The following is a 14482-nucleotide window of genomic DNA, read 5'->3' on the forward strand; positions in this document are numbered from 1 at the left end:
TTTAATGTAAATAAACAGCTAAAAATTTAACATAGCTAAGTCTTGCCCCAGCTTAGTTTCCTCTAGGGCCACATTCTAATTTACCAGAGAAAACTGCATAGTGGAAATACAGTAGACATAAGCAATATGTGCCTGAAGTGGTTGAATTATGCTGCAGGTGAATAAAGATACTACTTAACTTTTTGTAATCCTTGCAATTATGCTCCCTGTCACCCTTTATAACTACTCCATCCCAGCAATATTTAAAGTGTTACCATGAGAAGTGCGCTGTGTCAGGCCTAGTTATCTCTATTATACTCTTCCTGAAATTCTGCATCTTCAGATATAGTACATATGTACTGTAGGGAGCACATTAAACTTAACTGCTTGTGGTAAAATTTGCTTCTTTACCACACTATCCCTCATAATATGAGCTGCTAGGACTTAAAGCAATGGCAATACTGTGTAACAAAAGTAACCTGTATCTTACACACTACTGCTATATAGCATGCAATCTGAGCAATGGTCCTGTGCACAGACAAGTTTCTCTTTGTGGGTTGACATTAAGGATCTGAACAGGTAACTATCATTCTACGTGGGTTGCTCTGCAAGCAATGCATCCTATTATTTCCATGGAAACCACAACGGAGACGAAGGGTGCAATACCACACTTTGATAGAGCAAGTTCTCAGCTATTATATGCTGTTTTTCAACACAGTATCACCACTGGTAGCCAATTTATACAGGTGAGCTAACAGAGATGCTCTTCATTTCATGGCATGACAGCTTGTGTGTGACTCTCTGGACTGAGGCTTGTCTTTCATGCTGCTGTCACCACAGCTGCAATGTACCACTCACCACATCACTGTGCTGATATCCCCTGTTTGTTATTCATAAATGTTCAGCAAGTGCTGATGACTATCAATGGATGCAATTTTTTAAACAAGGAAGAATTCAGTTCCACATCTTTGCTTCATCTGCACTTCCAAGTCAGACACCATTTTGTCAGATTGCCACTCTGCTGCCATCGGTCATGTAGCAACGAAAAGTAATGGAATATTGGTGGGAAGGTTCAGCCTCTACTGCCATATCACATCTGACTTGGTTCTCATAGGTCAGCATAAAAAAACAGGAGGCATTACTTTCAGAGCAGACTTTGTATCTTCTTGCCTAGAGCTAAGACCAAATCTGAGGCAACTTCATTTCCCACCTCTGCTGGTTCTTTTACATAGAAGCATTATGTGCACTTGCTGTAACAGATACTGCTACAGAAAAGGCTTCTGTTCTTCAATGGACAAGAGTGTGTCCAGTCACTGTTACTCTTAACATCTCTCACAGCCACTGAAGAAGGGATATCAGTAATAGAACCACTGTAAGTTGAGCAGTTAACAGTATACTTCCCCTATGAAGACACCATCTGTATCAGTCATTTCTTTTCTGGAGTAGAATAAAGACAAAAAAAAAAAAGACCAACCAACCAAAAAAAACTAAAAGAGAACTGACATAAGTAGAAAATAATTTGCTTAAAAATAAATGCCTACATGCTGAAGTGTGATTATAAAGATCTGATTTTTATTATAAATTATCTGCCTAACATCTATGCTTTTGCATTGATATAAGCATGCTTATGGAAGGAAGGGAAGCTGGTGCCTCCTACCAACTCCCCTTGAATGGTTTTTAGAGCACTTCCCATCTGTTAGTAGGGAATGAAGTTTGCATTCTTTTAGGACACAGGAAGTGAAGAACAGGTATTTGTCTCTATTTACAAATGCAGGATTTTTGTAATCACCCTTGTTTGGAATATAGCAAAAAAGTAATTTTCAGTGGCTATGAAAACAATGACAAACAGAAAATATGTAGATAATGTGCATGCTGCAACTTTTGTAATATCTTTTTTATTTTCTACTAAGACAGTTATGAAAACATATTTCATTTTATTTCACAAGTCTATGCAAACTACTTAGTTACATGAAAAATATTAAAAGATAGCCCCTTCTGAATACTTGATTATCAAGAAGTACATATGAGATGTGGCTTTCGTATGACAGATAAGACCTTCCTTGTAACAACAATACTGCAATCCTCCTTTATAACAGAAGGGAGTGAATTATTAGAATGCTATTTCTAAAACATTCTTCATTTTAAAGTAACTATTTCATTCATAAGATCGTTTTTAAATGAGTTCTTCAGAAAGCAAGCTTCCAAAAATACCCAAAAGGAGCTTATACACGCATGCTTTATTTTCACTGCTGAAGTCATTTTTGATGAACACCACTTGGTCTACGGTTTGGCTAAGTATGAAACACGATGAGATTCTGAAGCCTTCTTAATTATCCAAGAAGTTGCTCAGCCTCCCTGGACTTGCTTTCCTTTGTTTTCCTCAGTAGTGCTTGTTTTATAGCATTGATCTTTTCATCAAGTTCCGCCAATGAATAGTTCTGCTAGAAGATAAAAAAAAAACGTATTTACATCTTCTAACTGCTAAGAGTGGCCTAGCACTACATACTGGTGATCATTTCATATTGCACCTGATGACAAAAGAACTTCTGCAGAATTGTCTGATTCATCTGTGACAATTTAAACTTGAAAGGGAAGAATGTAAAGTTAGAAAAAACTTACAGTATCAATCGTATCAATATACCCATGCTACTTTCATTAGATGCTTGTTTACTCTGATGACAAAAGAAAGCAACACAAAAATCTTTTGATAATAAAACTGGACTTTACAACGGAAGGGTTTTTATCTTATTGTCCAGCATCAACCTCCTCTGTACTGATGTAACCTGCTTTTTTTTCTTTTTTCCTCTTCTTAAATAAAAACAACTAGTCATTTCTCATTTTATAAAGATTTTTCACGCTGTTCTGCTCACAAAGAAGCAAAATTGCTTCTGACAGATTCTTGGCAATATCAGGCAAAGTATATGCTAGTAGTCCAACAGACATGCACAGAAAGAAGAGTTGAACTCATCCAACTGGTGAAGAGACTCCTCTGATTTCTCAGTACTCCTCAGGAAGCAGCCCTAGGTCCAAGAGAAGCTCTCCCTTCAGGGGCAGGCCCTTGTAGGAGCCCAGGGTGGCTCCATCCTGGGTCCACCCCTTCTGGTCACACAGGAGGCAAAAGCGCAAACAATTTGCCTGTGATTCCTAGGCCAGCCATGCTCTTTCACCAGTTTAAACCATTACCTAACAGCTCCCCTACACACACTAAAAACTTTTTTGTGTGTGTGTGAATAAGCTTAGTTCCTCAATGCTGATATGGCCCACGTCCCTTTCTAAGTGCTTTCTCTGTCACCTGTCTTCAAGTGTGATGATGAGTGTGTGCTGGCTCTGGTCTCCCTTACATTAAGGAGAAATTTGATCATGTTTCAAATTAATCTAGTATCTGATGTGACACTGATGCAAAAACAGCAATTCTCACTGACTTAAGCTTATATCCTCTATAATTTCAGGTTTTTCTCCAGAACTCTTGCTGAGTCAACCATTTCCACTTTTATCATCTCTTCATAAACTAATAAAGTAATTAAAAAACCAAACAAATCAGAAGATGTTACAAAGAAGCTGAACAGAATTTACAAACTGCTTGTTATTTCCAGCCTAGTAGGTATCTATCACAGAGTTAATTTATTATATTTTTTAACCAGTGAAAACACTAACACACTCAACCTAGTACAAACTTATAGAAGACTCATTTCATTGTGACATACTATTAAACTTTCTCCTTTCTTTCTTTCCTTTCCTTGGCAGCAAACTACCCAATATTGATACAGCTATTTTTGAGAAGTCAGATATTTGCTTGGTAGAACTTCTGTTTACTTCTCTTTCTCAAAACATTCTAAACTGAAAGTAAGTAGAAATTAATGACACTTACATGAGGAGGTTGAACCTTTCTCCTCTTGCCAGAACAGCTCTAAAGAAAAGACATAATCGAAACAGACTTAATGTTACGCTGACAGAGGCTGTTACTGCAGGTAATTCTGAAATCTACAGAGTCTGTAACAATGTTGACAAGTGTCTTAAAAGTACAGAAAGAACACTAACTGCCATTCCAAAGATTAAAGAAATCTTTTTATATTAAGTGTACTTTAGATCATGAAAAATATTACTGGAGAGCAGTCAGAAGCTGTCAAAGCTTCTCTGTGCTTGGCAACTAACGTGTTCACCAGCAATTTAACTGGAGCTTCCTTCAGTAAAAACAAAGATCAATATCCAGCTCTTGAGACTCCCAATATTTTTAAGATTTTCCTGTATCCACGCAACTATTTATGCAAATCTCTGGGAGAAAAAAAAGGCAATTAATCCACAGTACTAATCTTGCCACCATCGCTTTCTTTCCTCCCAGATGCACTCTAACCTATTTCATTTTTGTATATCAAACAACAATTACTTAAGTATCCGTAAGTTGAGAAAAAATTCTTACTACAGATTGAAAGTATTCAGGAGACAGTCCTTCCAGCTCAAGAATTTTATCTTCAAGCTTCTTAATTCTCTGATAAATGTCTCTTGGTACAGGACCACCTAAGTACAACAGTACAAACAGAGAAACATCAGGAAAAGCACTTAAATGACATTTTAAATTAAAGGTGGCAAGTTTTTCATTCTTTGAGTCCAGCTAGCAACCAGCACCTGAAAGTTAACAAGCTGGTGGGAAAAGGAAAGTGAAGGGCAATTAATATAAATCACAGTAAAATATGGTTGGTAAGCCTCTACAATCTGTGAAAGCAATAGGCAACTTCATACACAAAGTTGAGTATATGTCTGAAGAAGTCCCTGGAACAAAAAACAATCACTCTTAAAATACAGTCAAACACCAAATGTTACCACTTAAGAATTGACAGCAAGAGGGAGCACAGGGGATGGCAAACAATACACAAATTCAGCACTGCTATGCAAGACTGTCTTTAAGGGAGCCTATCTACAGAGTATCAAGACTGGAGGACAGGCATAAGTTGTGGTTGACGAAGAACAGCATTTACCTGGTCACAAATGGGAGAAACAGGGGTGGGAAATGTGCATGATGAATGGAATAACAGACCATTAAAAACAAACAAACAAACCCCATCAATCTGCCACTTGTTGCTGGCAGCTGTACTAAAGCAGCTTGGGCTTACTTCCCCACATAAGACTAGAAGTGAGCAAAAAAATCACCCTTACAATGTACATAATGTATACTAGGTTGTATTCTACAAAATCACAGTTATCATGACTATTGGGTATTTCAATTAGAATGACAATCTAGACCTGACCATGTGTATTTATCAACTCAGCATCCTAATTTGGGCACAAATCTAGATTTCATTTTGGGCATATGGTCCAAAATATTAAGACTACAGTATTTGGGTGACAGAACTCTTTAATGTATGTAGCCTACTGTTTTACTGTCACAGAACTTACTGACTTGCCCAGTTTTTCTACAGGAATGATAACTGTAGCAGAAACTGGCACATCTATTTCAAAACTTCAGTGTGGTACAAACCTGTTTGTAACCGTAAGTGCGCCTCAATGTTCTGCAATCTCTCCTCAACTGCTTGGTTTCCACAATCATGAACAGGTACACCAGCTTTATGGTTGGAGCCATGTGTTCCTTCAGATCTAGTCTGAGGCCCGTATGTATTTACTACCCTAGAAACTAAGTAAAGAGAACACAAATTTAACACACGTGCACGTGAAACATATCAATATAAGTGTACTTAAAACAAACAAAAAAATCATTAAATAATTAACATTACTACAACCTGAAAAGCTGTGTGCTGAATCTATTTCACTAATCTTATATTTGAAGGGTCTCACAAACACCAAGATCAAAAGTTCAGCATAAGTCCTTACTTTTAAATATATCAGTAACCAAAGTAAATAAAAACCTAGGACTCTACATTTGCAAAGGAAGAAAAAATAATCACATTTACATCATCAGCTGCAGACAAACAGCAGAAAAATAGATATCTGTCAGGAGCTGCATGTGTGAACTGTTGTGAATGCAAAGAAGAGGGAGACCTAATATTACAGGAAGAACCATAAATACATACAGTTGAGGGAAGACACAATTACAATCTCGGGAAGTTCTCCCCAATTTTTGTTATTCAGGTAGCAGCCTTACTGAATTTTCACCTGCTTCATCTTTCTCCCCCATTGAGCTGCGTCTTCATCGAAAGACTTTGGTCACTTCTCTTTAATCAGGGTAATTTCTCAAGTCAAATAGGATTACTGCAGGGTACTGCAGAGTTAAAGACTACACTGGCAACTACAAACACTGCAGCACACTGACACTTCATACTGCAGGTTGGAATGGCCAAGTTACATTCTTGCTTCCCAGTTCCTTTCTCTGTGTCATTAAATTTTCAGATACCGTTCAGGCTTCAGTTACTTGAAGTGTAACCTTTTCTTCCCACACAAAGCTACAATTCAAGTTAAAAAATTAGTGCTGGGACTTTAAAAAGTGACTGCTGAAGAAGGTTTGTAGTCAAATATTATTCTTGATTCAAATTTACTTCTCCCTCTCCCTCAACTCACCAGACCCCTTAATGCTTATAACCAGCATTGTGCTTCAGAGCAGTTTCTTAAAAAATGGAACAAAATGTTACTCCATTCTTGGATTTTGACTGTTTTAATCACAGAGTAACCTGTGTACAAGCAACCTTTCATACATGATATCTGCTGCACAATAACTTCTACACCATTCAATCCTTTGCAAAAAATAATGCAGTGGTAACTTTGTTCCTCAAATTCCTATGTCTGTCTTGGAACTTCCACTGTGCCTCTGGATTATTTTCTAATTTGGTGTAACTACATTGAGATTAAATAAAATTATCTTCTATTTTAAATTAATCAATTCCTTAACTGGACTGATGGCCTTACCTTAGCAGAAAAGCTAAGAATTGCTCAGCTTCTCTGTCCTGCTTTATGTTTTTCATTTATGCTTTCAGGCAATGACAGCAGGCTACTCATTAAAGGATTTGGTATTCAGGGCGTAACCAATAGCCTACTGACGAAATTATGGGATAAAAAAAACTTGAAGAGGTAAGGGAAGATTTAAAGTATTTGTCAGAGTCATAAATCAATTTGTTAAGTTTCCACTTATAAGAACTCCGTAAAAAGAGTCAAAGCCAAAATTTATGAGTACTGCTTTATCTTAACTTTTTTAATAAATGGATATTAAAGGAGTTGCTTACCCTTTATATGGCTTTTAAATCCTGGATAGGGTGTGAAAATAGCATCTGTTCTGGCACAGCTATTTTCTAAATAAACAGTAATAATAACAAGAAAAAAACAATTAAAAAAAAAGAGTGAAGACCTAATTATGGATTTATAATTTAAAATATTCTAACCATCATCAGTTTTGAAGCCAATCTAATCTAATTAAAAATTTTCAAACAACAAAAGCATCAGAAATCATTCATCCTATGAAAACATGCTCATACCTAATTTCACGCATTTGCATGGACCTATCAGTTTTACCTGGCTAAGTCACCTCCATAAATATGGGCACACACATATACAAGGTTATTGGATCAGGATCAAATTTCTTCTAATTTATTTCTTTTTTTAATTTTTATTTTTCATTGTGTTGTTCTGTCATTTATTTCTTTCTGTACAGAAGTCTCTTCCTTGCACACCGGTGCTGTTTTACTTCTATTTCCTTTCTTAAAACTGCTTTCTTCCTATTTTTAACCTGGTATGGTTTATTGATCAGCATCCTTTTTTCACCTTCCTGCATTTACTCTGATGCCTGTGGCTGCTTTAATTTGCTTAGACATAAAACCTGTCAGTACAGGCCATCTCAGTTTACTCTAATGTTCCTATTTAAATATAAATACACCAAAGCTCTACAAGTATTTTATTATGGCTGAACATACAAAAGAAAGACTTAAGTTACTGTCATTTCTTCAGTAACTTAATTAAGTTTTATGAAGCAGTGTTTTACCAGCTAGTGTCTTCTACACAGATTCTCTGGGAAACTTATGGAAAAATAAGCTTTGATCTCTAACAGAATGAAGTACATACTTCACAGAGACAATGCACTCAGGGGTTCACAGTTACATAGAAAAATCTATGTCTCTTTACTGCTTAGGTATATAGTAGTGTCTTTGCTGGTTACACAGGCACTAACTGTGCAAATGGGATCCAGTCTACCAGATGGATTTAAGACTGGTTACAGAAATAGTTAGTTGTGCCAGGTGGTATATTAAAAATAGCAATAGCATGAGTTATGTTGAAACAAAATAGCTATTCTAAGTAGATCATAATTAATATTGATTACAGATATATTTCTTTGTAATTCAGCTAGCATTAACTTCAATTTGAAATTTGCAATTCTCAAGACATATGAATTGCAATTCTGTTAACTTTGGAAGGGATATCTAGCTAAAACATTGAAAACAACAGCTACAAAAGTAATCTGGTAGCAGTAAGTGCTGTAAGCTTTCCTACAGAATCCATTAAGCATTTCCTTTTTTTTTTTTTTTCCACCTTAGTCTGTCTGGCAACATCTGCAGAGCATGTGCAAATTCTTAAGATTTTTTTTTTTAAAGTTACTCTTAAAATAAAGTTGTATTTTACATATAAAATAGTGCCCTTGAAAAATACTTTTTTTTTTTTTTAATTAAAAGAAAAAAAAAACCAACAAACTTAAATTGCTATGAAGATTAAAGTCTGGCTAGCCAGTTACCTTGATTACAATCAATAACATTGCAAAATTCCCTGACATTATTTTCATTGATCTCAGCTTGTTTCCTCTTGATGAAGGCTGATATCCGCCTGTCAATCTGTAGGTAACAAATATGATGGGATATATCTATTTCACTCTTTAAATTTAAAATTTAGAAAGAAAAAAGACCTTTCTTTTTTCAAATTTAGGGAAATCACTTACTTCTGCTTTTCCAGCTTTTATTTGGACCACCTCTGGATCAAAATTAGAACGCGCATCTTTCAGATCTCCCAAGTCATAACTTGCATACTTCTCCTCAGTCTGAGAGTTATTATCATAAACATTTAAACTTGTTTCACAACTTTGGTCTTCTGTTTTACCTGCAGGTTCAGTTTGACCTACACTCTCCTCTTTAATCAGTGGCTGGAGTTTTTCTAAAAGAGGCTGAACAAAGAAAACAGTACGTTAGGGTTAAAAGGGGGGGTGGAAAAAACGAACAAAAAAGGCCAAGTATTATTAAAAGTTCCAAAACAGACTGACTGAAATAAGGAAATGCAACATTTGCTTCTGACAGAGGATGGTAAGTTAAAAAAATAAAAATTTGTCATTCCAAACACTGCGCATACTATGACTTTGGTCTTTTTGACCTGTGTCTTTTAGATACTTGTACAGAAAAACTCCCAAAACTCCCTGAGAAAAATCTCTAACTTATGTGTTAGTAGCTAAATCAAAAGTTTCAATCACTGGCATCAGTGCCACTTTTACCATGTCATTCAAATGCCTACTCAGAACTGTAAGGCTCAGTATACTTCCTTCTTAACACGAAAGCCAATGCTTTCGCACTGTAAAGCCTTTACTTTATCACCAGAGCACTACATTCTCCACTTGAAACTGCAGTTGCCCAAGTGAATGAGAGAACACAGATACGAAATATATAGGTATTATCCAGAACACATGCTTTTCTTGACATGGCTGATTATCTACTTAAGTCATGAAATTAAATGACAGAATGTGCACTAACATTTGTAGCAGCAAAATAAAAGCTTATAATTCTACTGCAGTAACACTTCCATGAGCTGTAAAAACAAAACTTCTATATATGTCACACATCCTCATTTTTGTTTTTACCAGTTTCATCCAATCTAAATTTACCCTCCAGAAATTCAGATTTATTTCTTTTAAATACCACCTGATTTTTGCAATCCTTTTCATGAAATTCCTCCATTGAACTGAAGGAACACCGCAAGTAATTTTTACTTGCTTGTATCTGGCTTGTTTTCTCTTTGTGTTTGTTCCGAGAAAGATTTTGCTTATCTGGGAAACACAAAGGGATTTTCCTATACCTGTATACAAGTAAATACAGAAATTTTATTTATTTTTCACTGTCTCAGAACTGCACTCTTGAACTAATTTGTTGACTAGCTGAAGGGAAAACGGATATTCAAATTTCCATCTTTTACATATCAGCTATCAAAGTCAAAACTCTATTCAGATACCAGCTGATACCACCATGGAACTAAATTATAGCTACTTTTGACAGAGTTAGAAAGTTTCACATAGCTAGAAGAAATGACAGTAATAGTGACTGGCTACTTGGCAGGATGAGACATTAATGTCAAAGAAATTACTCTTTAAAAAAAAAAAAACAAAAAAAAACCTACGCTGAAAATATATTTAATTGCAGTAAGACACTCCAGGATGTGTCATGCTGGGATAATGCCACTTCTTGAACCACTGAAAGCACTCCATGAGCCTCAAAACTCACCCAACGCATGGAATCATTATCATAGCATGACACACACCTGCCGTGTCTTATTGCTTAATTATAACCCACCATAGATGGAAATGTATCACATTTACAATGCAAGTCTAGAAATCAATGAGGCTGCATTTATGCAGCCTGCTCACCTACAGCGGCTATTCCCACCATTAATACAAAAAATCTGTAAGTGCAGGTACCTATGAAGCATACCAGGATTTCAAGCATATAATACTCGTGAACCCATTTTTGTTGAACATAGCAGCAAGATCAAACAAACTAAAATTTTTCAGTTTAGGTAATGTGGCTACATTCAGTTGTTGACCACTTTAGTCAAGTTGAAGGTGTCCAATGAAATATTTACCTGCAAACATAAAATATGCTGCTGAAGTGCACTAAAGAGCAATGTTGGCTGAAGTGCTGATGTGCTCTGAAGCTTGCTCCAGTCGATAACAACTTTCACGACGTCATCTCCAAGGTTAAGCTTCCACAGGGAAGAACAAACACCGCAAAAAAACAGTACATTATGCCGTATTAATGTCAGAAAAGCATACAGGAGACCTACAGAACAACAATTATGCTCATTCTCATGCAGACCCCACCTTTACGTGGGGATATAGAATAGGTTTGACATTATGATTCAGATACCCATTGCTTTCAAAGTAAGCTAGCACTAGTAGAATATGTTCAAAATGTAGAAAATGCTAACTATCTAAACGCACTTTCACTGTATTAATTTGAACTTTAACTTTGGTAAATTCTCTATTCAATTAACCACTGTACTTGAGCATACTGCTCATGCTAATCACACAAACATTTTCTTTAAGAGGTAATAGAACCAGCAGCAGGAAGAAACACCCATCCAGAATGGCATTCTGCTGTACATACATGCGTGTGAATTAAATGTGCAAGGCTGTATGACCAGAATCTTGATACTGTGCCATCTGTACTTGTTAATGCAAAGCAGGCTTTATATCAAAAACAATACTGTTAAAGTCATTACAAAATCTTCCAGTTACACAAACTCTGAACCACACAGCATCACTGTCAAACCCACTTTGAAATCCCTATTTCCCTTCATGAGTATTCAAAACAAACAGCAATTGCCATATCCTATTGTCTTTGCTGAGAAATGGCAGCACTTAACTCCCAAAACAATGAAGAGAAACACACATAGGGAACCTGAAGTTACATTTATAGGAATTATGTATCTTCTATGAACTAAAAATTCAGTTTAACTTTTTAATACAAAACTGATTGTTAATAATCACTAATTAATTATGTACTTCCACATAGCTCTTTGTCATATTTGTTACGCTAAAGCTTTCCTGAGAAGATCTTGAAAGGACAAAAACTTTCATTTTCACAAGCCAACTGGGTTGTTTTCCAACTAAACATCCCCAACAATCTCCCAGATTATAAATACAGATAAAACAATGGTTTAAAATGAACAGGACCCACAGGTGCTCTGTTTCAGATGCAGAATCCTAAATCATGAGCAAATTTGTACACCTACATCTAATTCCTATCATATTAAAAAAATAAATTGAAAAAAAAAAAGTACCACATCAATGATAAGACTGACCTTGAACACATGGTCTAAAAAGTCACTGTCTTCCAATAGCATCAAATATTATGAACACAAAACGCATATGTACTTGTTTCATAGCACTGCATATTATGAAACAGAAATAAAAATCAAGAATGCTTTCATTACACTGAAGGCAAAGCAGTGGAACCTGAGGTTGCTCTACATCAGTTTTGGAACCAAGCGATACTGTAACATCACAGGTGAAGAAGGACAAGCTTGAACCCTCATTCTTTAGCCAAAGAACAGCCTTGTTAAATCCAGTGTTAGATTACAGATCAGTTACATAGTAAAAGAGATGGAAGATTACTGAACCTTAGAGACAAAAAAAATAAACACCTAGGGGAACAGCAAATAGATTTGCATTGTTTTCCAATGCACTACAAAATAACAACTGAATCATGGTTTTTATCTACTTAGATATGTAATGTATTTTAGGTAATTTTCACAAACATTATTATTCTTAGTACTTAATCTACATAAGAGGCAAGGAAAATAATGTTTTAGTAAATAATTGTTATGAAACCTCAGAAACATTAAGAACATATTAAGAATTTAATAGAATAAAACTTCACCTTACAAGTAAAATGTCTGTGCCTGTGTAATCATCTAAAGGGCACTAAGTGAAGCAAGTATTTCCTCCCAAAGTTTTGAGAGTAATACATGCTACACTACAGAGCACTGACAAGATAAACAGGTACAGAGGTACACTACATAAGAGACAAAATACGTGTCCTACTGTAATGGCCTACTAAGCCCCTTTTTCTGAAATGAATCAGTTGACGTGCACATTTGTATCATACAGTGGTACGGTGCAATGTGCAAAAACAATACCTTCTGACTTAGAATCTAGAGGCAAGGGATAAACTCACACGCACCATTAAGTAAACTCCTTCTGCAACCAAACATGTCTCAAAAACTGCACACTTGTTTTTCTATTTTACATCCTGTAAGAATTGTAAAAAGAAGGGTTATAAATTCTATAATTTGATAACTTCAAAACCTTCATGGATTTAGAGGTCTTGAGTCTATTCAGCAGCAACTTGCAGAAACAAAAGTTATTCCAGCTCTTTGAAATTATTTTTATGAACTACACGAATTATCCCTTGAGACTTAAAGAACGTTCCAAGATCTGCCATATTGCTTTCAAGAGCTGTTATCTCCAGATGTCCCCCAAATCACTGTACTGCAAGTCATTGTTCCAGTAAATATAATTTTTTTTTCCTGTTTCCAGTGCAACTTGGTAGCATAAATGTAGCTTAAGTTGCTATGACAGATCACAGATTGTGATAGATGAAGACCTGGCAAATATTGAACCATCTCAGTACAAGGGAAAAGGGGACCAGAAGCATCAGTCTAAAGTGCAAGACAGATATCTGATGTGGATAAGCTGCTAAAACACCACCAGTCTACCAGAAGTGCTGGCAGGTAAGAATGTAACTCAACAGCTGGAAATGACCTTGACTGAGCAATTAGAAGAGTCTCATCAGCTAAGATGGGGTAACCAAACCCCAACCTACCCATGGTTCAGCGCACAGCGAAACGGCTTTGTCACAGAAAGAACACGCTCCAAACACCAGTGCTTCCAAAGACCTTTATTCTGCTCCACAACTACTGCAACCCACCTGAGGGCATGCAGCAACTCTACTATCAACTGCATTACCTCCCCAGGACACCAATTCGCCGCCTGACCCCAGACCATAAACTGCTGCCTAACTGCAGGACCAAGACTGCACTTCTACTGCCTCCACTGAACGACGCCTGTGCTTCCACAAAGGAAGATGAGTTAACTCGTAAATTATTTATGGCAATGATTAAGTTGTTACTGGAAGCTTCTCTTGATAAGGGCCTCCCACCACAGCCGCGCTGTCTGCTACATAATTCATCACCACTGAAACCCCAAACAGGTGTTTCAGCCTGAAGTACCACAGAGCAACGCCACTTCTAAGCACCGCACACAACCCCACGGTTCCCGTTATCCCCTTCAGGCGTGACAGCCTCCCTGCTTTAAGCCCACCCCCGAAGAGTCCCGCGGACAGGGAGAAGCAGAGATGCCCGCCCGAAGGGGCGAGCACGGCGGGAGCGGGCCCACAGCCGGCCCGGCCCCGGGCCTCCCCTCCGCCCGCCCCGCACTCACCTTCCCCGCCAACCCGGCCAGGGAGCGCAGGGCGCTGCTCGCCACCTCCGAGGCCGCCAGCTCGGCTCCGGTATCCGGAGATCGCTCGCCGAGCTCCGGCAGGCCGGGCGCCGCCGCCATGACAGCAGCCCGGGCCGCGGCCGCCGGCGACGCGCCCCGCGTCGCTCGGCGATGACGAACGGCTCGCGCGGCCGTGACCGCGGGCCGCCCCCACGCGATGATGGACAGGAGCGGCAGCCAATCGCGGGCCTTGCTGCGGAGGCTGGTGTTGCGGCCGTGGATGCGGTTCTCGGGGTGTGCGGGGTTTCGTGGCTGCCGACTGCAGCCGCGCTCCTTACGGGGAGAGTCCGTGCCCAGCGCTGCAGGCCCCAGTGGGGA

General features: G+C 37.8%; 1 protein-coding gene across 2 annotated transcripts; it reads right to left on the reverse strand.

Moving 5' to 3' along the window:
* Positions 1-1531: 1531 nt before the first annotated feature.
* On the reverse strand, positions 1532-14259 carry MBIP (MAP3K12 binding inhibitory protein 1). 2 transcript variants are annotated; one of them, XM_031593830.2, is made up of 9 exons: positions 14105-14259; positions 10744-10863; positions 8843-9064; positions 8642-8738; positions 7146-7211; positions 5453-5605; positions 4397-4494; positions 3848-3886; positions 1532-2417 (listed from the first exon to the last, which is right to left on the reverse strand). In XM_031593830.2, exons 1-9 carry the CDS (start codon positions 14222-14224, stop codon positions 2310-2312), a joined length of 1023 nt encoding a protein of 340 aa, XP_031449690.2. In that variant the 5' UTR covers positions 14225-14259; the 3' UTR covers positions 1532-2309. The 2 variants fall into 2 exon arrangements, with proteins under 2 accessions (XP_031449690.2, XP_031449689.2); XM_031593829.2 differs by having other exon boundaries at positions 1532-2420.
* Positions 14260-14482: the final 223 nt, after the last annotated feature.

Source organism: Phasianus colchicus, chromosome 5 (assembly GCF_987193195.1).
Source record: "Phasianus colchicus chromosome 5, bPhaCol1.hap1.1, whole genome shotgun sequence".
NCBI classification, from domain to species: Eukaryota; Metazoa; Chordata; class Aves; order Galliformes; family Phasianidae; genus Phasianus; species Phasianus colchicus.